Raw genomic sequence first — 24,112 nt, 5'->3', positions numbered from 1 at the left:
TTGCAAGGTCACAAGGTCATAGATCCACTGATCATCATTGAGGGGGACCGGAAGTACTAACTGCCCTGGATTAAAATATTTTAATCCATTATTTATTTATTTATTTTTAGAAACAGTGGCTCACAGAAACATGTGGAATGCCGTACTGCCATTAGAAAACCTTCATTAGTATACCTACAGGACTTTTTAACATTATAATAGGGCCTATCAAAGCATATGGAAAGCACAATAATAATAATAATAATAATAATAATAATAATAATAATAAACATTTCAGGTCATTACGTTTATAAACCACCAAGTTTGCATGAAAGACACACTCTTCTCATCAGTCCTTGCGTCCTAAAGGACAGAAGCGTTTCACACAGACAGCTGCTTCTGTCGGCTCATACTGGCGCTCGTGCGTGCGCGCGTGTGTGCGTGTGTGTGTGTGTGCGCGCGCGCGCGGAGTCGCTGTGTGCGCCTCTCGCTTCATCCGTGGAAGAGATGCAGAGGAGTCGAGCGCGTCCGTGCGGCTCGCCATCACGCTGAAAAACGAAACCGCGACTCGACTCGTTCCGACTCGACGACCTCTGCCGAGCACGAACACGCAGGATAATTTGTTGGCGCGGGGGGTGGTCTCGTCCGTGGACGCGTATGCATGTGTTCCGCACCGAACGGGCGAAAGAGCCGCCCCGGATCCGCAGGCCGCATGTTTCAGCTGGGCAAAGCGGCGCGCAGCGAACCCGAGCGGCGGGAGAGCACGGACAGCGCCCGCAGGGGAGGACAGCGGGCTGTGGAGCACTGCAGAGCGGTGGGTAGACGGCGGGAATACCGCAGTGTTAACGCTGCACCATTCAATCAGCGTTTAATCGCGCTGGGGGTTTCAAATTTCGCAGTGTTTTCCCAAATGCGCACCGCCGCATTTGTCGGTAATTGTGGCAATTAGTAATAGCCTAGCTATATAATGACCGATGCACCGTGATGTGATTGTTGTCAGGCTTGTTGTTGGCAATTCCCTGCTACTGGGTGTCAAATGATCTATTCATTAATAACAGCAAGGTGTTTGGTTGGTAATTTGCCACTGAGAATTAGCTTTCCCAGTATCGTGACTCACGCAGATTAATTTTCATGCAGTAATCTGGAGATGTCACATCCACAGCCTGATACATCGAGGCATGATGGTAACTATACTGTTTATAGCATAGCTCTGAGAAGGCTTTGTGGTAATGCCGTCTTTACATGGTGCATGGTGCCTAGGTGCTTTCCAAACCTTTTAGGAACCAACAGAAACCTGTGATGGGTTGTTTTGTCTGTCTGGGGCCACTGTTTATTGTGCTGAACTAACTCAATGGGAAAGAAAATGTCGTGTAACATCAGTGGTGTAGGCTACTGAATCAGCTGAGATACTCATAGATAACAAGCATCACAGACGTGGACCATAAGGTTCTCTGTATTACCTACAAACCACATCTATGGCCACAAGGTCACCATTAGAGACCAGCAGACTTGTAAGAGCTTCAAGTCATAGAGATGCATAGAGATGTCCACCTGCTATGCCTTTAGGACCTATCAGAAATCAAGAGAAAGCATTTATTGTGATACGTCACCTAATGACGTGTGATGCTAATTGTCACTGTCTTATGTCCATCACATGTTCGTGTTCAGGCGGTGCAGGAGTTTAACACTCTGGTGGCACTCCACCGCGAGCAGGTCATCTCCATAGGAGAGATCACGGCCGATTGTCCGACTCTGAGGGCACGCATGCACAGCACACGCACCAAAGGATGCACAGTGGCTGAGAGTGCCTATCAGCACCTCACGCTAATCTCTGGGTAAGACACCTTTCACTAATTATTCGATTCATGCCCCGGAAAAGTATAGTGTGCCACTCGTATGTGACATATCTTCTTTTTTTTGGACTCGTAGGCCAGAGGATGGTGAGATCCACCCTGAAATCTGCAGGCTCTTTATCCAGCTGCAGTGCTGCTTGGAGATGTACATCACCGAGATGCTCAAGTCCATGTGTCTGTTGGGTGTGCTGCAGCTCCACAGGAAAGGTGAGATACTGCATGAGTACAGCAGGGGGCGACAAAGCATTTGAAAGTTCAACTAGCCAGCCTTAGTCTGGCCTAGTGAGATGCTCAACTGCAGTATAAGCGAGTACTCCAGGTGGCAGTGTTAACACCATGCAGTGCACAAAGCTCCCCGTGGAATCGTGTTTTAGGAATGCACAAGAGACATCAAAGCCCAGTGAAACCCCTTGCACCTTCAGACTATCAGCAAGGTATCACAATGATATCATGGTTATATAATATTACACTCTTATATAAGTCTTTGCCTCCTGCTACTAGGATGAAAATCCTTCAAAGAGTAATTGAGAATACAAACAGAAAAACCTTTACTCTTAGGAAAAAAAGGGTTCTTTAAGGTTTCTTTAATGGTACAGGGTGCTTAAGTAAGGGTTCTTAGCTTTCATAAAAGGGTCCTTAGTGTTTGAAGCACTGGATTGAAATGTTCTATGTAGCACATTTAAATGTTAAGGGACCTTATAGGGTCTTCAATGAGAGGGTAGTCCAGTTTCCTCCCCCAGTCCAAAGACATGCATTGTAGGCTGATAGACATTTCTAAATTGTCCATATTGTGTGAATGGGCGTTCAAGTGTGTCTGTTATTGTGCCCTGCGATGGGTTGGCACCCCGTCCCGGGTGTCCCTGCCTTGTACCCTTGGGATATAGGCTCCAGGCTCCCTGTGACCCTGTGTAGGATAAGTGGTACAGAAAATGGATGGATGGATGGATAATAATAGCTGCCTGGTGCTTCAGTGGTTCATGGCTACAGGAGCCCTGCCTGTGTGGATTTTTTTTTTTGCATGTTCTCTCCATGTCCTCTGTGATTTCCTCTCACTGCCAAAAAATGCAGATTGGTTCCAGGTGGATTGGCTAAGCTAAACTGCTCGTAGGTGTGCGTGAGTGTGTGAATAGTCACTGAAACCCATCCTACTAAACTTCACTGATGCATGCCAAGATGATGTTGATTATTTTTCTACAACTTATTTTTCTACACTTCTTTATATTACTGCACTTGTTCTAATACATTACCATTTCTGTAGTAACAGCTCATTCTGAATATAAACTGAATAAAACATAAACTGAATGAAAACGTGTGTAATTGTTGATATTGTTTTCTCTGAGGAGACCTTGATAACAGGACCTAACTTGTTTTGGGGACATTCTAGAACATTAAAACTAATTATAAATAGATGAAAAGTATGACGTGTCGTTCGTTACGTAATAAAAAAAAATTGTACTTGTTGCCAGATTGGTGTGGAATAAGGGAAAATGAACACTTGAGGACTTGCTCTTTGGGAAAATAATCAATTTAACAGTAACAGTAAGTCCACTTCATCACACCATGTGGTTATTGATTATTTTCCTATAACTTCATGTTTCCATGTGTTTTATTCATGTTTTTGGGAGGTGGGAAAAACCAGAGAAACCAGACAAAACCCACACAGAAACGTGGAGAACATGCCCCAAACCACTAATTATCTAAAATGAACTCTAATTAACTCTCAAATTATCCGCTACAGCACACTATATTTCTATCGATATTTGATTTATTTATGCACAAATGATAGAATGAAAATTACTGAAATATAATAGTAGAATTTAATTCTGCTTTTGTCAGGAAACGACCAACTATCCATCAAATCAAACTATATGCAAGTACAGGTCTCTTTCAAATTATTTCAGTTAGTTACTGTATTTGATTTGGGCTTTCTGGATTGGCCTGCAGATGTCGCTAGTACGGGTTTTGAACATGTTTGCAAAGTCTTTTTTTCTCCCATCACTGAGCACAGTTTGATGTTTAACCTGCTCAGAGAACTGTGACTGAACTCACTTGCTAATTACCAGGTTTAGAGCAGCAAAATCCCCAAACCTGTATTCTGGTGCCTGATCGATGTCTCCTTCCTGTAAACTCCATATATACACAGATATAGTGCTCTGTATCTTTTACTTCCTGCAGGAAACGAGCCGTGCCCCGAGTCAAATGCAGACTGCAGGCTAGACGAAAGCTCTGACGTCCCGATATTGGAGGACAGGTCTTCATCACCTGTCGACTTCCCCCATGAATCCTGGCTTGTGTGCACAGATATCGAGAACATAGAGAGGTATTGACTTAAATTCTGATCACTAGTGTAATTACTAAAAGTTACTCTAAATCTTTTTTTTTTTAATAATTAAATATTTTAGTAAGAATTCAGTGTACAAATTAGTCAAAGTGCAAAAACCATTAATAGAAATGGATTTTCTTGATAATGGGAAATGGGTAGACATGTTTCTTTGTCAGTGGTTATGTTCTTTAAACCAGTTAAGCTCAGTAAAGGAACTTTATTATTATTATTATTATTATTATTTATGTTGTTATTCTAATGTAATATTGGAACTCGGGTGGCTGTGTTATTTATACCCCTCTCATATCTAGTGTCTGGTGTTCCCTTTGCTATTGAGGTGTGTGGTGTCATCATGCCAAGATCTAAAGAGTTCTGTAAGACCTTCTGAAAAAAGGTTGTGGATGCCTATGAGTCTGGCAAGGGATTTAAAAAGATCTCCAAATCATTTGAAATACATCATTCCACTGTAAGGAAAATAATCTACAAATGGCGCAGATTTCACATGACAAAAACCCCCCCAAAATTTCATCACATGATCTGCTAGTAAGTCTTGCAATTGTTGGTGTCAAAGTGCACGCTTCTACAATCAGAAAGAGATTGCACAAATTTGACCTGCATGGGAGGCGTGCCAGGAATAAGCCTTTGTAAGACTACAGTTTGCCAATGAGCATACAGGCAAAAACCAGGCCTTTTTTAGAATAATGTGCTCTGGGCAGACGGATCAAAGATAGAGTTGTTTGGCCACAGTAACAGCAGACATGTTTGGCGCAGACCAAAGACAGCTTTTCAGGAGAAGCACCTCATACCAACTGTGAAGCACGGTGGTGGAAATGTTATGGTTTGGGGTTGCTTCGCTGCCTCAGGGACCGGACAGCTTGTGTTCATTGATTCTATGAATTCTGTATCATATCAAAGTGTGCTTGAAGATAACGTGAGGCCATCTGTCCAGAAGTTGAAGTTGAACTGAAAGTGGACCTTTCTACAGGATAATGATCTAGCACATCCACCAAGGAATGGCTCAAAAAGAAGAAACTGAGGGTTATGTAATGGCCTAGTCAAAGCCCGGATTTGAATCCCACTGAAATGTTGTGGGGGGGATTTGAAACAGACAGTAGATGCAAGAAAACTCTAAAACATCTTGCATGGAAGGGTGTGGTGGACAATTATGCAAAACGCCTACAAGAAGTTATTTCTGCTAAAGGGGGCGATACTAGCTTCTGAGGCCTAGGGTGTACTAACTTTTTCCACAGAAGAATATCACACCTATTGATATTTCTGTTGAATAAATGATTGAAAAAGATACATTTTCTTTATGGTTTTGTTCAAGTATATATTTGCTTGTCCAATTATGTAAAAAAAAAAAAAAAAAAAAAAGCCAACAATATCCATGGGATGTACTTATTTTTTCACATGACTGTATGAGTTTATGGGCATAAATATAAGTCCTTAAATACAGATTTATGTATTTGATGAAACAATTGTTTAATTATTTTCCTTATTTGATTGCCAGTAATGAGTAAAAAAATTATGAACAAAATAGGAACAAAATAATTTTTTTTCTTTCACTGATATTAAATATATATTGGATTTCAATAGCATATTTCAGTGTCCCAAATTGTAACTGAAACCATCAGATAATATGAAGAATATGAATATGAGTTTTATTGTTCACATTGTCATAAAAACCTAGTTCAAATTTTAGGAATAATTCATATTTTGCTCATTTTATTTTTTTATTCTTTGTTTCTCCAGTTCTCTCATTTTACATGACTTTAATACTTAAGATGTAAATATCAACTCCACTATTAAAGCACTGTATTTATTCTAAATCATATTGTAATTCGCTTTCTAGTGACATGCGTGAGATGAGAAATCTGCTAAGCAAACTCAGGGAGACCATGCCTTTGCCACTGAAGAACCAAGGTTTGTGCTAAGAATGTGTTCAGGTATAAATCACTGAACCCGTTTATAGAGTAATGGTAGTGTACATTCTCATGTGCTTCTCCTTGTGTGTAGATGACAGCAGTCTGCTGAACCTGACACCCTACCCACTGGTGAGGCAGAGGAAAAGGCGTTTCTCTGGGCTCTGCTGCCTTGTGTCGGGATGAACCGCTCACATTCTTCGTCTCTCAACGGCGACTTCGAGTTCCACTTGTTTATTTCGTTCACTGTAAATGTGCAGCAGTAATCTAATTCTGTCACCACCATCACTACAGACTTCATTCATTACTAGAGAGTGCAAACAGAAACGCTACATCTTACCCTGCCTCACACTACCTCACCCTGCCCCACTCTTCCCCACATTGCCCTGCTCCGTCCTGATCCTGCCATACACTTCTCTACCATGCCCATTTCTACCGTACCCTACCCTGCCTGGCGGACCCACCACACCCTGCTCCACTTGCACTGCACTGCCCCTCCTTTCCACCCCTACCCTTGGCCTGTCTCCTCAGCATGCCCTGTCTGACCGTTGCATACACTACCACACCCTGCCCCACCCCAACCTGCCCTGCCTCACTCTGCCCAGCCTCTAAATTCAATAGAGAGACTTTTATCAAAATACTATTTTTTTTGGTTGTTGATTTTGTCGATTGTCCTGTCATTTTCCCTCATTTGTAGTACGTACGTAAACATGTCTCAAAAAGAAAAAGATACAATCAGACACACTGTATTTTGTAAAGATAATACTCTTTTTCTCCTCGTTTTTCCGATGCTCGTCTTTGTCCCAGTGTGCAGTCAGGAAGTGTCCTCAGCGAGAGTGAACATATGCAATGATATTCAGTACAGGCTCCATGACTTTACTCCAGTTTAGTTCGGTCACTGTGCAAGGCTTCTTATTTAGTCTTCCATAAATGGGAAAAGTATATAATTACGATTCATTTTTAGGGCACACAAGTGCTCTGCACTAAAGCCATTACTTCTTCATTCTTTACATGAAGACAGAATAGATTTATGTACATAATACAGTGTAATGTATACAAAAAGCTCAAGACGATTCATGTCCTGTTCTCTGGATGTTTTACACATTCATTTGTGTGATTTGTGTGTGTTTTATGAGAGTCTGCAGCATGCTTCTAGTGTCCAGTATATTAGGTATGCATAGAGTCCAACATCCATCATGTAAAGGCCATTTTATAATGACAATAAACTTTTTTTTTTTATTTATTATAAGCTGTTATGAATGTTTTTCCAGGTGCATACATTACATTTAATATTCATAAAGTACGAATGTTTTGGGAATTTCTACTTCTTGGAATTTCTACTCGAGTATGAATGTTTTGATCAGCTTTTAAGTCTAGGTAGTTTTCTCAAATGTAATACATCAACCAAGACATGATTGTTGCCATTCATTTAGCACAGTGCTAATGCAACGTACAAAATAAATCTATGCTTATAGCTGTTAGTTCAGCATCATGCAAGCTATATACCTAAACCATCACAAACTTGCCGTAGGTAAGAAGGTGAGAGCCTGGAAACATTGATAGTTGTTGTGCATTTGAAATTGTTATGGACCGTCTCTGTAAAGGACTGCTGTGGTAAAGCATTGAACAATCTGAAAGCCACATTTAATTTGGGAACTGCAGCTATTACAGCAAGACCACAGTTTTGAGTATTCTTCTTCTGCTGGAGTATGGCAACTTTGCCAAACCATCTACAATTTATCATGCCACTAGTTGTTTTTCCAACGCTAGCATCATGCTAAATTAAGGGATGTAGCATTAAGTTAGAAAGTGGAGTTGTGTTTTGCAAGTGATTTGTTGGATAATACGATTTGTATACAAACGGTGTTAGTGAGCCAAAGGATTTTTTTTCGAAACAAATGCTAATACAGTGCTGATACACTATATGGCCAAAATTATTTAGACACCTGACAATCATAACCATATGTGGGTTTTCACCAAAATGTTGCCACTATGTTAGCTAAGAGGCCCAAAACGGTTCAAGCATGACAATGCCCCTGTGCAGAAAGAGAGGACCATAAAGACATAGTATGCCAAGGTTGGTGTGGAAGAACTCACGTAGCTTGTGCAAACCCCTGACCTCAACCACAATGATCACTTTTATGATGAACTGGAACACAGACTGCAGACCAAGACTCCTCGCCCAACATCAGTGCCAAATCCCCATAGCCATGCTCTAAAATCTAGTGGAAAGCCTTCCCAGAAGAATGGAGGTCATATCAGCAAAGGGGACAAGCACATATGGGTGTGATTAGTCAGCTGTCCACATACAGTGCTGCGAAAATGTATTTGCCCTGTAAATGCTGATTTCTTCTGGTTTTGTGTATATCTCATACTAATTTTTTTTTCAGAAATAATAACAAACTCTAAGAAAAAACAAAGACAACCTGATTAAACACAAAATACAGCTTTTAAATAATAATGCCATTTATTGAAACAAAAACGTTATCTAATACCAAATGGGCCTGTGTGACTAGCTACTAATTCCCAAAATCTGTGAAACTGCTTTCATAACAGGGTTCAGTTGAACTAGACACAACCAGGATTGATTACTGCAAACCCTGTTCAGTCAAATCAACACTTAAATAGAACTTTTTCAACAGCATGAAGCTGGTTAAAAGGCCTTACTCAGTAACACACAAAGCCAAAGTTGAAAGAAATTCCAGAAATGATGAGGGAGAAGGTGATTGAAATACATCAGTCTGGGAAGGGTTACAAAGCTATTTCAAAGGATCTGGGACTTCAAAGGACCACTGTGAGAGCCCTTATCTCCAAATGGATATGAACTCTGCACAGTAGTGAACCTTCCCAGAAGTGGCCGACTTTCCAAAATTCCTCCAAGTGCACAGAAACTACTAATCCAGCAAATCACAAAAGAGTCAAGGACAACATCAATGGAACTACAGGCCTCTCTTGCATCAATAAAGGTCACTTTCATGACTCCACTATCAGAAAGACACTGGGGGAAAATGGCATCTATGGAAGAGTGGTGAGGTGAAAATCACTGCTGACCCAGAAGAACATTAAGGCTCGACTGAATTTGCCAAAACACACCTTGATGATCCTCAAACCTTTTGGGAGAATGTCCTGTGGACTGATGAGTCGAAAGTGGAACTGTTTGTGAGACGGTGGTCCCGTTACATCTGGCGTAAAATAAACACAAAATTCCACAAAACAAATACCATTCCTATGGCAAAGCATGGTGGTGTGACGGTGTGGGGATGCTTTGCTGCTTCAGGGCCTGGGCAACTTGCAATAATTGAGAGAAACATGAATTCTGCTCTCTACCAGAAAATCCTAAAGGAGAATGTCTGGTCTTCAATCCGTAAGATGAAACTCAAGCGCAACTGGATTATACAGCAAGACAATGATCCAAAGCATAGGAGTAAATCCTAGTCCTAGAAGTAAGTGAAAGTCTGACCGCCAGTTATTGGTAGCGTTTTGGTGGCACAACCAGATTTTACGTTTAAGGGGGCAAGTAGTTTTTCACATGGGTGATAGGTGTTGGATAACTCTTTTGCTTCAATAAAATAAATAAATAAATAAATAAAACTGTATTTTGTGTTTACTCAGGTTGCCTTTGATTGATGTTGTGTTTCGTTTGAAGATCTAAAACTATTTAGTACGAGATATACACAAAAACACAGCACTCTACTTTCGTCCATATAGTGTGACTATAAGTTTTGATTCCTAATTAGTTCCAGTTTAAAACAAAATAAAGCAATTTAAAACACCAAACATGTTTTGTTCATTAGTGATTATCTGTATATGTCTCCATGGTGGAGTGTTCTAACCTCTCTGTGCTTCCCGCTCACTCCTTTTCTAAACTGATGTCCAAGAGGGTCAGAGGTCAGCGGTCGTGTGGAGTAGAACCGGGAGGAGAGTTTCCAGCTGCTGGATTTACTGGAAGTTGGAGGGCTGGCCTGATGGATGAGGGGACGTAGGATGAGGGGGAGAGAGTTTAAAAGGAAGGACACATAGATGGGGTAATAATTCACTCCTTTTAATCTGAGCTTCTGCAGTGAGACGTCTTGTGAAAAGGACCAGTGAAAAGCGATGAATTGTGAATGGACATTATTTGGCTGTTAATATTTGCAGAATAGCCTAGAAGTCCAACCACAAAGCCAATCTAGACATACTAAGTGGGGGTCTGCAGTATATGGTGAGTCACTGACTATTTATCATCACTCTGTTAACATTTTAAAACACATCTTTAATGTATACTTCTTTACTTTTTCAAATCATACTTTTGTATTTATCCACTGCATACTTCTATGTTCTCCAGTGCATACTTCTGAACTCCTCCTCCAATGCATACCTCTGTTCTTCTCTTCCAAATCATACTGATGTACTTCTCAAATGTATATTTTGTGCTTCTTCTATTATTTCTACAATGCACACTTTTCTTAGCTTTTCTCTTAGACTATTATAACAGCAAAGGGGGACTCAATCTGGAATGGGGGACTCAATCTGGTGTCCACAAACATTTGGCCATATAGTGTATTTCTGGCATACAAATTAGTAACAAGAAGGTGATGGAGGCATCCCTGTTGACGCCATTGGAGTCGTGCTCGACTTGGTTTTTGCCTGTGATGCACCAATTGGCTGGCAAATCCTGCACTTTTGAGAAATTTTGGTCAATTTAGTCAAACGCAATTGGTTAAAAAATCATGAACCCACTAGACAGGCAAAGCTTAATTTAACTCTATTGGCTAGCTTTGGCTAGCTATGGAAGAAAGTTAATGGTCAGACAAGAACAGGGAGGAAAATACAGGTACATGGAAGACTGAAAGCGAAAAAAAAAAAAAGAAAAGGTTTAAGCTATTTGTCTCAATATTTCAATTAAAGCTAATGATCATGTACTAAATACTGTAAATGGCCTGATTTAATTTCGTATTGAAACTACATATATGAGGGTTATTTAGCAAATCACTTTTAATGATCAATTTGTGAGTGGACTGAAAAACTTTTTTCTCCTGTTCTTGTTATACTTTATTTAGAAGAGGGGAGCTGAGATTAATTTAAAGGTATAGAATAGTAGTCCCTATCAGCAATGAAAAAAAAAGCAGCAGATTTATCACTAACGTGACATTTGTTTTATTCTTGTTAAAAGTAATACACCTCATTCTTTTCATTTAAGATACTCATCAGCCAAATTATTAGGAACCCCATTATAAAACTGGGTAAAACAACATTCTGAGATGCCTTTCTGCTTACCATGGTTGTTAAGAGTGCTTATTTGAGTTACTGTAGCCTTTCTGTCAACTGTACCACATTTTCACCTCTTGATCAGCCAAGACATAGGAATATAGGAATATAGGAATATAACTGAATATGAATACATTATTTGGAATGAACAGATGATGTGTTCTAAATAGATACAAATAGGAGGTGCACTAATTTTTATTTTATTTTAGAAAACTTACCAGAAGATTTACAGGGCATCTAGCTGTAAATTACTTTCATGTTGGCAGGAAGTTTTCTGGACAAAGAAAGACCAGGAAGCATTTACTGCATTCATTCCTTCATCCTTAGTAACTGCCTGGTCAGGGTTGGGCTGATTTAAATTAAGCTGCTAGTTTGTATTCTTGGAAATAGAATGCAACTAAATAAAAACAAAACAAAACAAAAATAAATAACTGCATGAGCGGGATTAAAAACACAATTGCACACACACACACACCCATACCTCTAGTTGAGACCAATTATGAACTGGAGTGATGTATCTGAGGTTGAAGAACTGTCAGAGCCAGAATTCAAACATGATGATGACAATTAACAGTTTCTGGGGGCATAGTGGTATACCCAGATTGATGTTTAATTAGAAAAAGAATGAAAAACCCTACAGGTCACACCTACTTCAGGTTTAAACTCATATAAAGATACAAAAATGGTATCTTTAGTATAAACAGAAACAAATAGTTGCATTGTTTTATACTCCTTTGTGAGGTCATGTTGAAACTTCATGTACTAGGCTAATGTTGCTATCAAAAAGTCTATTTAACCCAAAATCTGCTCTTCCCTAGAATTTGTGTAGTTATGGGTCACATCAGGTTTCTCCTCACATTCCTTTCAACCCTGGCCTCAGTCACGACCATTTCTGGCTGTTACTGTGATCATTATGCATGGAGCTCGTGGTCCTATTGCACCAGGACTTGTAACCAGGGGACTCAGGAACGCAGAAGGTATGGTTTAGTCAACACTTCATCTTTAACTTGAGTTTCATCACGACAGGTTTCTTGAAAAGGGCACTGACTATTTTGCAGAAATGTCCGGTATGACGAGCACTGGCTCAAGAACAATTGTGGCCAGCTGTGCCAGATACATGAACACCGGACATGTAATGTGGAAGCGTGTCCCATAAACTGCCAACTGACTGAGTTTGGACCCTGGTCAGAGTGTTCACCCTGTGCCAAAAAAATGGTGAGCAATTCCAAGCTCTATTCCAAGCTCTCGATCTCCCTCTGTCTCTCTCCATTTCCATTGTGAATTTATCATCCTCATTCCTTCACATCTTCATGTTGTTCATTTAACAGTTCAGAACCAAGTCTGTCCTGAGGCCAGCTCAGTTTGGGGGACAGGACTGCAGTGAACCTCTGATGGAGGAACGACCTTGTCATCCTTCTAAAGAATGCGCAATTGAAAAACGCAACTGCAAGGACAAATTCTCCTGTGATAACGGTACTTACCTTTATTTCAAAACCGGACAGTCGAAGATCAGAAAAAGACCAGGCGATGTTTTCTCATTTTCAACTGTCCATGTCCCCACTGTAGTCTCAGATTCCTGTTCTTGGCTGTCAGGAGTGGAACCCAGTGAGGTCTTCTGCTATTGTGTCTGTTGTGTAGTGTCTTCGGTAGTTGTGCACCAAAATCCCAGGATATTAGCAGTTTCTGAAATACTCAAACCACCCTGTCTGGCGCCAACTACCATGCCACAGACAAAGTCACTGGGAAAACTTTTTTTTTTAAATCATTTTGATGTTTGATATGAACATCAACTGAAGCTCTTGACCTGTATCTGCATGATCTTATGTGGCTAGTGAGTGTATACATATGTATATAAAGGTATATAAGTGTTGGGCATACAATTCCTTTTTTATTCTGTTGAACTGCCAATAAAAGGGAGTCAAAATTATGAGTCTTGAGTCACTCTTCTAAATGACACCTAGAAAGCTTGTGCAGGCTCCAGTGTTAACCACATAAAATAGATTCTGTCTTATCAAGATTGTGCTTGATTTAGGTTATAGATTTGCCTGATTCACTTAAGATTTTACACTTGTCCTCTAGTGGCCCCTTTTCATTAATAGCCGGCTAGACTGGTTCTTCTCACAGCCCCATCCGCCCTACAAACACACACACAGTTCACTTTTATTTCAGTGAACACTACAATGCTACAATGGGAAAATAATTCTTTTCAAATACATTTTCAACAGGCAGATGTATAAAAGCTATTCTTGAGTGTAACGGCCAGAACGACTGCCTGGACAACTCTGATGAGAAGAACTGTGGACAAATCAAGCGAGTGTGTGCTACAGAAAGACTGTTTTACGTTCTTCCTGGAGTGGATCTGATCGGCAATGGGTAAGAATCGTTTAGACAAAGGATCTCATGATTTAATCATCATAGAAGTGGTGAGCAGATGAGGATGAGATGGTGAGATGAACTGACTATTGAGAACTTACTGATTTACTGAAGAATTCATGTGAAAGCTGAGTCATTCCGTGTTGGGCTGCAGGTTTGATGCTGTTGCAGAGCAGATGAGGGGCGCTGTCCTAGACAACTCCTTCATGGGAGATGAATGTGTCGTGAACCGCAGCAAAGCAAACAGGAAAATCTACCGAATCCCAGCCAACATCGAGAGCTATGAAATCAGTGTGAGGGATTTTTCTCTTTGCTTTTTCCCTGTGCTTGCCCATACCCATTTTCTTTTCATTACAACTGTAGTAAGAACTTTTTTTTCCCTCACTTTAATTTGATCTATTAGGTGGAAACACTTGAGGATATTAAGGAGAACCTACTAGTGCAAACTCAGCAGGTCACTTCACACAGTCAGACACATTCTAAACAGACTGGTCAACGCGACTCTTCCTGGGGAATTCCCATTTTCCTGAGCCACATCCAAAACTCTCAAAAGTCTGGATCCTTCAAGGAAGAAATCAGTGCACTTCAAAAAAAGGTAAAGGAAGTTAGGTAATACTGTATGTTACAGTATGTTACATTCAGAATTTACAATGCTGTTCATCAAGTTATTAATTAACTAAATAGTATATTTGTCCACACTGTCAAGCCACATCAGTTCATAAGTTCATAGCAGGGTACCATACACACTCACACACATCACACACTCATTCACACCTGGAGGGTACTTAATATAGCCAATCTACCTTCAAGCATGTTTTTGGGAGGTGGGAGAATTCCAGAGAACCTAGAGGAAACCCACACAGACACAGGAGAACATGTAAAACTCCACACAGACAGTATCCAGAACTCAGACCTCTGGAGCTGTGAGGTGGCAACACACTCTGCTGATCCACTGTGCCGCCCCTACTACAACTACTATTACTATTAATACTACTACTACCACTACCAATACTACTACTACTACTACTACTAATACTACTACTGCTACTACTACCACTAATACTATTACCAATACCAATACCACTACTACTACTATTACTACTACTACTACTACTACTACTACCACTACCAATACTACTACTACTACCACCACTAATACTACTACCAATACTAAAAATTAATTAATGAATGAAATACAAAGACATGGGTAAAAAGAGAAAGAAAAAAAGCCCTCCCTGAAAAATCCATAATGAAAAAAGTGAATACAAACTCACAATTTTATCACATTCAGAAACATCACTTTTCAGTGTTCATTTTCCTAGTACATACTATTTGACAGTTGTTTGTTTTTTTGTTTTTTTGCTATGCAATTTCTGATTATATAGTATATCCTAACCTGTGTTGCAGGACTCTGAGTATTTCAGGCTACACCAAGAAATAGCCACGTCCACTTTCAGAACAAAATCATCTGACCTGTACCTATCGCACCCCTTCCTGACCTTCCTCAACAGCCTACCTCTGGACTACAACTATGCCCTCTACAGGCAGATCTTTCAGCAGTTTGGGACCCACTACTTTAGTTCTGGTACAGTGGGAGGGCAGTACAATCTGCTTTTCCAGTATGATCGTCAAGAGCTCAAGACTCGGGGTATCTGACACAGTGGCATGGTCGAAATGTTATACATCACTAAATGCTTTATCTTGCAGCTTCACTCTTATTATCTGTCATTTTCAGGTTTTACGAAGGAGCAGACGAATAACTGCATCCAAAAAGATTTTTCCGTCTACTTATTCATTTATTATACAAGATCACATAGTAATAGATGTGGTACCAACACACAGACCACCTCATATGAAGGTAATGTTCTAATTACATGTATTAGATTGAATCCCATATTGTGAATGCCTTCATTGTTAGGCTTTTTGTGCCATTTGGCATTTTATTAGCAAGTATTTATTTTCCATTTGTATTATATATTTCATTTGAATGTTTTTTGTTTTTTTCTGAGCTATACCTACCAGGTTTACCCACTATGTTAATACTTTATCTTAATTCCCTTTTTGTTTTATGGTTACTTTATTATTATTGTTAAAATTTTTCTCTATTTTCTGCTTCTTCCCTTGTGCTGTTTAAAAAATATATAAAATTATTTAGCACTTTGAGCTACATGTTATATATATATATATATATATATATATATATATATATATATATATATATATATATATATATACACATACATATATATACATATACATACATATATATATATATATATATATATATATATATATATATATATATATATATACACACACAGACACACACACAATATTACAGTCAGAGGTCAGTATTTACTTATTTTAATTAAAACATCTTGCTTGGTTGATTATATTTGGAATAAGGGACATTGTGTAAGCTTAATTTCTTAAGCTTACACATTACACATTTGCATGCGTAATGCATCTTATTGGGATCTTCCTCAGGATCATTCTTGCAGACATCAGAGAAATCCATATCATCAGTGAAAGGAGGACGATCGGAGTACGCTGCAGCTCTGGCCTGGGAAAAGAAAGGTGCTCCACCAGACAGCGTGACCTACAAGGACTGGGTCAAATCTACTATAGACAACCCCACTGTCATAGACTATGAGGTCAGATATTCTTCAGGGGGAGGTATGTTGCCTCTCGTGGGTTAGGACTATCCACCTTTTCCTGAAAAACCAATCAGTGCCACCATGATGGATTTTAACTTCTGTTGTACTGTTATCCTGTTCTGGTCTCTGTAGGAACCCTTAATGAAAATGGCTAAAGAGAGTTGCGGAATTCATTAACCGGAAACATTTTGAGTGTTAGTAAGAATAAAAATGAGCTCAGGTTCAAGCTGTTCTGTTATTGGCTGCCACAACAACAATAACAACAACAATAACAACAATACACTTTAGAAATTCCTGGAAAATACATGTTTTGAGCACCAGTAACCCCGAAAAGAATATCCGTGTCCAAGGCTGTATTCCTTTCATTCTAAGCCAAAGATTGACAAGAGGAAATGAGCATGAGTTTGTAGCGCTCCAAACCTCACCCCAATCCGGAGCTGTATCGAGGATATGAACGCCCACCTGTTACCTGTTTAGGTAACTAGCTGCTTGTTTAGCCTGACTGGGCATCTCTGCTTTCAAAAAAATAAAGTCACCATGTTTCCTGTAAAAAAACCTGAAGTTCTTCACCATCAACGCCTTCAGAGTGCTCTGAGCAGTTAATAATATCAATGTAGCTAACCTCAGGCCATGGCTTCATGTCATCTACCCAGACATTAAACTTTAACAGGTGAGGTACTGTCAAAAGACTATGGAGCCATATGCACTTTTTAGCCATTTTCACAAGTTTATCATTATCAACTAGGAACATGCGCTAATTTGACTAAAAACACCGGAGACCGGAAATGTAAAACTGGCTTCTGGTATGAGGCAGGCGATAATTCTGCATTCAGGAGAAAGGTGGATTGGAGGACTTGCGTCAGTCCCAACTCTTTTTTTTGCACTTTTTGCACTGTTCTGTAACAAAGACTGTCTCACCTCAGCCACTTTTTGGCTTGTAAAAGTATACACAGTGTGAAACTAAAACAAAACAAATAGCAAATAAACCAAAAGTATCAATTTCAGATTCTGACTTGGCAAACAGACTATGTATAAAAGTCCCAGAACATGATTAGTTTATGAGGAGATCATTTCTCTACATTTTTACCCAGCTGAAGCCCCTGGTGGATCTTGTACGTGACATTCCCTGTGCCGTCACTAAGAGGCGACACATGCGGAAGGCTCTGGATGACTATCTGGCATCCTTTGACTCATGTAAATGTGCCCCGTGTCCCAACAATGGCCGTCCCACCTTGTCAGGGACAGAGTGTTTGTGTCTCTGCCAGACTGGAACCTACGGAGACAACTGCGAGAAGCGGGCCAAGGACTACACTTCAGGTTTGTTTATTTAATTATGTAAATGACTGATGTGGTGGTTTAAAAAAAAAAAAAACTTTATTTCTTTATCGTTATTAATATGGAAGTAAGTTAGCTAAAGTTAAAAAGGTGGATTACGTTGAATCTTGTGCTGTAGAAAATGTATTGTGCTGATACTCAAGGGTCTTCTTGATGGTTAGTGCTTCTAGTAAGAAATCCTCTGTTATACTGTTGTACATAGAACGTCCATTAGAGGGACAAACTGAAGAGACATTTACCTTACCATATTTTATTTTAGTATAAATAAGTCACGTTCCTATGAATGTGTGCTATCTTCTCCTTGTCCAGAGGCAGTTGATGGCTATTGGAGCTGCTGGAGCTCATGGAGTGCCTGTGACTCCAACTTAAGGAAGCAGCGCACTCGCTCCTGTAACAACCCTGCCCCTCAGAAAGGAGGGAAACCCTGCCAAGGCCCTGATCACCAGGTGGAGGAGTGCACCATCTCAATCTTCCAACAGTAAGTGTGCACTCAATGTACAGGAACGAAAGAAAGACGTAGCTGGGGTTTTCTAAAGCACTTTCTACGTCCTCACTTTGATCAATGTTTTTTTTTTTTTTTCACAGCAAGGATGTGTGCATCAACGACGATGACTTTGAGTCTGAGGGAGACAGTGAGAGCGTTCTGCCTCCGGGAGCTTCAGGCTGTGCCAAACCCAAACCTCCTGCCCACAGCTACCTGAGGGTTAGGGCTCGCTCACTCTCTCTCCTCTCTCTCCCTTTCTCTCTCTCTCTCTCTCTCTCTCTCTCTCTCTCTCACACACACACAATTTCAATGTACTTGTTCTCAGTGGTGCTTTTAGGTAGGGTCTGGCACTGGGTTTACGTGGGTTTTATAATTCGTAGTCAAATTTTCTTTTAATTTTCATGTTTGCCTTGCACATGCAAGGTTGGGGGTTTGAATCCCACTTCAGAGTTTGCATGTTCTCCCTGTGCTTTTCGGGGCTTCCTCTGGGTACTCCAGTTTACTCCCCCTAGTCAACATACATTTGTTGTAGCCTGATCGATATTTCCGGATTGTCCATAGTGTGTGAATGTGTGTGATTGTGCCCTGCAATGGGTTGGCACCCCATCCAGGGTGTCCCCCGCCTTGTGCCCTTAGTTCCCTGGGATACGTTCCAGGCTCCTCCACGACTCTGTGTAGGATAAATGGCATGGAAGATGGATGGATGGATGGATAGATGGATGGATAGTTCACAGTTATTACAGTATATTCTTTCAGAGAAAAAGGGGTAAAATATCAATGACAAAATAAAGTGTTCTTGTTGAGACAGTACCCTTGTGAGTGTTCTGATAGCATGAGCTGATTTTGAGGTGTGTACGAGAGTAATGCATTTTGGATGTGAGCTTAACTGCTGTGCTCAGATGTTGGCTCACTGTCCCTTCTTTCCAAACACCTTTCCCATCACTGTTTTCTTCTTCTCCTATTTTAGATCAATAAGCGAGTGTATGATCATGGAGATCATGAGGAGTTTGTGTGCTTCTCTGGTTTCGAGCTGGATGGTTACCAGCTCATTCACTGTAAGCAGGATGGAACGTGGGAAGAGGCAAAGGGCAGCTGCATCAGTACGTCCATGAAAATCAGCTAATCTAATGACAGCTAATGACATAAGATTGATAGCCTTAGTGCAAAACAAAAGCTGCAAACTTTGGCTATGAGGCCAATGTTTCTAACAAATTATGTAAGGAAATAAAGTGCTTGGGGGTTTTCTTTTACAGGAAAATAATCAGTCACTGTTGATTATTTTCCTGTAACAGCATGTCCTCAAGTGTTTTATTCCTTACATAATTTGCTATCTACATCAGTGCAAAACAAAAGCCTTATCTTATTTAAAACAAAACAAAGATTGTAGTTGTTATCCATTTGTAGTTATGTTTAATGTCATGGAACGCCGAAGAAACAAGTAAGTTCATCGCTTGTATTATTTATCAGTTACGTTATCGCAGGCATAAACAGTTGTTCCTTCAACAGCCTTGCTTTTATTCGGAGCATCTACCATACAAGTCCCTGTGTAATTTGGAACAACAGAAATGACAATGTAGCAACCAGAGATGTGTTGCATTCTGGATTCTGATTGGTCAGAAGGTGTTGATTAATTTTCTATAACAGCCGCTCTGACAATAGTTCAGCATGCAAATTATATTATTGTGCTTGTTCTGATTCGACATTCTCTCGTTCATTTTTGATTATAGGAACTTGTTTTGCAGATTCTGCACAACAATAAATGTAACTATAACGGGATAAAAACTATGAGGTGACCTTTAATAAATATAAAATTGTAGTAGTTGGTAAATTGTTGTGGTATAAGAGGAATAAAATTCCTGATGATATGCCGTTATAGGAAAAAGTTTTACCTAAACCTTTAAAATCTCTAGAGGAACTGTCTTGTGCAATGATTTCCGTGTTCTTCATTCATTTCTTTCCAGAGAGGGTTTGCTCCAGACCTGAAGTGCCAAATGACATGAACATAAGTCCAAGCAGAGAGGAGTATAATATTGGCTCCAGTTTCTTTCTGAGCTGCTCGGGCAGTACCACGAGCCCATCAGGACCACGTTACTACACCTGCACTAACTCCCTCACCTGGGACCCGTCCATTCCTGATGACATACAGTGCAAAAATGGTACTATTAAAGTCTACATCCTGGACAATTCCTCACGGGCTGTTTGTTTAATCGGTGGTGTTTGATTTCTATTCAGTGCTTATTTATCTGAGGGCATGTCCACTGAGGTTCAGTAACCTTTTGAGGTTTGCATTTCCATTGCTGTGTAATATATCCACACACGGCAAGAGCACATTAACACTGCAAGCATGGAAAACATTGAGCTTGAAGTTTTGCTGAAAATATATGATGTTAATCTGGGAGGCATGGTGGCTTAGTTAGTTAGCGCATTTGCCTTGCACCTCTGGGTTTGGGGGTTCGAACTGTGCCACCTTGCCACCATGCCGCCCCTGCCCTGTCTGCAAAGAGTTTGCATGTTCTTCCCATACTTTGGGGGTTTCCTCTGTGTAGTCCGATTTCCTCCCCCAGTCCAAAGACATGTGCTGGCATTTCCAAATTGTCTTTAGTGTGTGAGGTTGTGCCCTGCGAGGGGTTGACACCTCATCTAGGGTGTCCCCTGCCTTGTGCCCCGAGTTCCTTGGGATAGGCTCCCTGTGACTCTGTGTAGGATAAGTAATACGGAAAATGGATGGATGGTTGGATTTTGTGAGCTTGATGTTCACTAATGATATTCAATACAGCAAATAGGTTTAATGCCTCTGCCACAAGGTGGAGAAGGCATTATTTTTTTCCTGTAGTCTGTCCATCTGTCCATCCTGAGATATTCAGCACGATATCTAAGGAATGGGTGGTTGAATATTTATAAGATTTAGAGGGAATTAGCATTGTAACCTGCTAATCAATAATTGGTTAGATTCTGGAATTTTTCCAATCTGGGTCAAAGTCACAGCAAGGTCAAATGTCTGAAATAGTTTTTCTTCAAGAGCTTCCTTCCTGTTGTTATACGGAGATGCTACTTACATGTTCAGAATTTTTTTTTCAACCAGAAGTCCATTTTCTGGCTATGTACAGTTCTTGCTATCTGTCCGTCTAATGTTCTTTTTAGCATGATATCTCACGAAGAAGTCGGTGAATGTTTGTAGGATTGATATGGAATCATCGTTGCAACCAGCGGATAAAGTGATTAGATTTGGGAATTGATCCAAACAAGGTCAAGGTCACAGCAAGGTCAAATGTCTGAATAATTTTTTTCTTACAAAGTTTCTGTATTGTTGAAAAAGATCCTGCTTATAGGTGTGAGCTGTTATTCCGTTTACATTTTACATTCATTCATTTAGCAGATGCTTTTATCCTAAGTGACACACAAGTGAGTAAATACAAGCAAAGCGATATATCAAGCAGAGAACAATACAAGTAGTGCTACTATGCAAGATTTATAATTGAGTTCTAGAGAAGAACATTTGATAAAATATATATATATATATATATATATATATATATATATATATATATATATATATATATATATATATATAATGAACATTATTATTTGGCCACAGATGAGCCCTTTATACCAGACAGCAGCTGTGGGCTGGGAGAGAGGCGTGTGGGTTCCACATGTGTCTGCATTCCTCGAGAAGACTGCAGGTGAGTGCGTATTAATAACCCACATACAGGGGAAATTTCTTTGCTGTGAGGGAAGGACACAGACTTTCAGATTTTCAAGGACCACTTCACTCTGAAATATGTTTGGCAAATCATTGAGGTCTGCTTCACACTGGGCCATATCAAGCCACCCTGGTGTGTCAGGACTGATCATGTGTTATTCCTTATATTAGCAATTATTTTCATTACATTATGTGGAGGACCTGAACAATATCTACACTGCCAGTCAAAAGTTTGTGGACACTCGACTGAAACGTTTCTCATGTTCTTAAAAGCGTTTTGATCTGAAGGTGTATGATTAAACATTTGAAATCAGTGTTATAGATAAATATAATCGCGCCAACATGTTAATTTCTTTCATTAGAAAACTAACGTTTTATTCACAGAAAATAATTTTTTTAACGGACGACTCGGAGCGAAATATTCCGAAAAGCAGCTGATCAGTGTCCAGCGATGGTGTGAACTCCTTTAATACTGTTTAAAAATCTTAGTGAAATTCCTCAAGAAATCGGTTGAGAAAATGCCAAGAATACATTTCTGGAAATTCTAGGCCAAAAGGGTGTTTACTTTTGAAATTGCTGAAATACTAAATTATTTTGATTTATTTTGGATTTTTTTTTTTTTTATCACAACATAATTCCCATAGTTCCTTTTGTGTTATTCCAGAGTTTTGATGACTTTATTATTATTTTAAAATGTGGAAAAATAAACATAAAGAATGTGTGTGTCTAAACTTTTGACCAGTAGTGTACATGTTTTGGAAAATCCTATAATCTTTTGTAGGAAGTATGCGAATGACATGTGTGCTTTGGACGTGGCAAAAGGCAGCACCGTGATGATGTCCGTCTGCTCCTTTCATGCCGGCCGTTGCCATGGAGACAAGTTGAACTTCATTAGTGATGGTCCATGTGAAGGTGAAGCGGAATGGGCCATATTCAGGGCAAGCATTTCTGAGAAGAGCTCGGCGCAGAAGCCGTGTGGATCAGACACCTGTTACGAGTGGGAGACCTGCTCAGGTACATCTGCTCTCATGAGGAAGTTGCTGCACTTATTTCTGCATGCAAGAGTTGTCATTTATCTACCATAATGAACAGAATGAATGACAGCAACATCATGCAATAACAATGTACAATGCCAGCTGTAAGTATTAAATCACTGCTGAGAATTTTTCAGTGCAGCAAATCCTCTCAATAGATGTTTAGTTCACGATTCAGTCTACGCAAGAAGGTTTATGTTGTCTTTCTTTATTCTGAGTTTATTTTTAATTTCAAAAGAAACTGCAAAAGCTACAGTGCTGCTGATAAATCTGAGCATTTCTAATGGACTAGCATAACTAATTAGCATAGCTAATAGACTAGCTAACAAAGATAAAGCAAAGATAAAGAACTAGTTAATATACTAGCATATCAAATACATTATACAGTATACTAGAATACTCAATAGAACCTGCTAGCATAATTAATTACTTAGCGAATATATTATCATTGCTAAAGGACTAGTTGCTAAAGGACTAGCACATTTAAAGGACTAGCTAATATACTAGCACATTTAAAGGACTAGCTAATATACTAGTATAGCAAATAGATCAGCTAATAATGGACTATAACTAATGTATATTCTAATGTGTAAGCATCGCTAATTAAGTAGCTAATACAGCAGTATAGCTATTGGACTAGCTAATATACTAGCATAGAAAACATAGCAGTGAAAATGGTACCAAACCTAGTTAGCTAAACTGAGTAGCTAATGTCCTAGCTAATTTCTAAGCACTGTTGTTATCATATTCTGACTAGTATTTTTATACAGCTGTTTTTTTTCTCTCTCTGTGTTTATTCTCAGCCTCGGGTAATTGTGTGTGCAAATCTCCCAGAGCCTGTCCAAAGACCGAGGGACAAACCTACTGTGTGAATATTGTGAGACTTCAGCGTCAGCGGACCTTGGATCTGTGTAACTTGGCTGCCTTGAAGTGCAGTGGCATAGACTTGGGAATTCTTCATGAAGGTGAATGTTCTGGGTGAACCCAGAAATTGATTCATACTCGATATTTACACACAGAATGGCGGAGCCTCTGATGTATCTGTCCCCTATATAGACCTGATCACACAGCATTTTCTACCGATATCATCAAGCACTGAGCTTACCTTTTATACACATTTTCACTTTGAATTACTTGTAATTTAACAGTTATGTCGAACACTATTGTGAATAAACTTATTTTCAACAGTCATGTGTGTCTTG

The 24,112-nt window shown here is 39.7% G+C and overlaps 2 protein-coding genes across 2 annotated transcripts; both read left to right on the top strand.

Moving 5' to 3' along the window:
* Positions 1-418: 418 nt before the first annotated feature.
* On the top strand, positions 419-7,320 carry rgs7bpb (regulator of G protein signaling 7 binding protein b). The gene is made up of 6 exons (XM_053687780.1): positions 419-793; positions 1,648-1,814; positions 1,909-2,039; positions 4,008-4,152; positions 6,008-6,078; positions 6,172-7,320. The coding sequence occupies exons 1-6, from the start codon at positions 641-643 to the stop codon at positions 6,261-6,263; spliced, it is 759 nt and encodes a 252-aa protein (XP_053543755.1). The 5' UTR covers positions 419-640; the 3' UTR covers positions 6,264-7,320.
* Positions 7,321-10,103: 2,783 nt separating this feature from the next.
* On the top strand, positions 10,104-24,101 carry c6 (complement component 6). The gene is made up of 18 exons (XM_017493021.3): positions 10,104-10,278; positions 12,143-12,301; positions 12,383-12,539; positions 12,653-12,797; positions 13,550-13,697; positions 13,852-13,990; positions 14,101-14,292; positions 15,105-15,345; positions 15,433-15,555; positions 16,185-16,351; positions 17,446-17,671; positions 17,999-18,167; positions 18,275-18,392; positions 19,141-19,273; positions 20,135-20,329; positions 21,769-21,856; positions 22,658-22,890; positions 23,714-24,101. Exons 2-18 carry the CDS (start codon positions 12,156-12,158, stop codon positions 23,890-23,892), a joined length of 2,799 nt encoding a protein of 932 aa, XP_017348510.1. The 5' UTR covers positions 10,104-10,278; positions 12,143-12,155; the 3' UTR covers positions 23,893-24,101.
* The last annotated feature ends 11 nt before the right edge of the window (positions 24,102-24,112 follow it).

The sequence above is a fragment of the Ictalurus punctatus genome, chromosome 18 (assembly GCF_001660625.3).
Source record: "Ictalurus punctatus breed USDA103 chromosome 18, Coco_2.0, whole genome shotgun sequence".
Lineage (NCBI taxonomy): Eukaryota > Metazoa > Chordata > Actinopteri > Siluriformes > Ictaluridae > Ictalurus > Ictalurus punctatus.
This window is presented reverse-complemented; position numbering and strand designations above follow the sequence as displayed.

Bases quoted from the DNA above. Each gene is read 5' to 3' on its own strand.
- rgs7bpb (XM_053687780.1), top strand. From the start codon at position 641: ATGTGTTCCGCACCGAACGGGCGAAAGAGCCGCCCCGGATCCGCAGGC. The intron at 794-1,647 runs GTGGGTAGACGG...GTTCGTGTTCAG, and splicing joins CTGTGGAGCACTGCAGAGCG to GCGGTGCAGGAGTTTAACAC. The intron at 1,815-1,908 runs GTAAGACACCTT...TTGGACTCGTAG, and splicing joins CACCTCACGCTAATCTCTGG to GCCAGAGGATGGTGAGATCC.
- c6 (XM_017493021.3), top strand. From the start codon at position 12,156: ATGGGTCACATCAGGTTTCTCCTCACATTCCTTTCAACCCTGGCCTCA. The intron at 14,293-15,104 runs GTAAAGGAAGTT...CCTGTGTTGCAG, and splicing joins TCAGTGCACTTCAAAAAAAG to GACTCTGAGTATTTCAGGCT. The intron at 18,393-19,140 runs GTTAGGGCTCGC...CTCCTATTTTAG, and splicing joins CTGCCCACAGCTACCTGAGG to ATCAATAAGCGAGTGTATGA.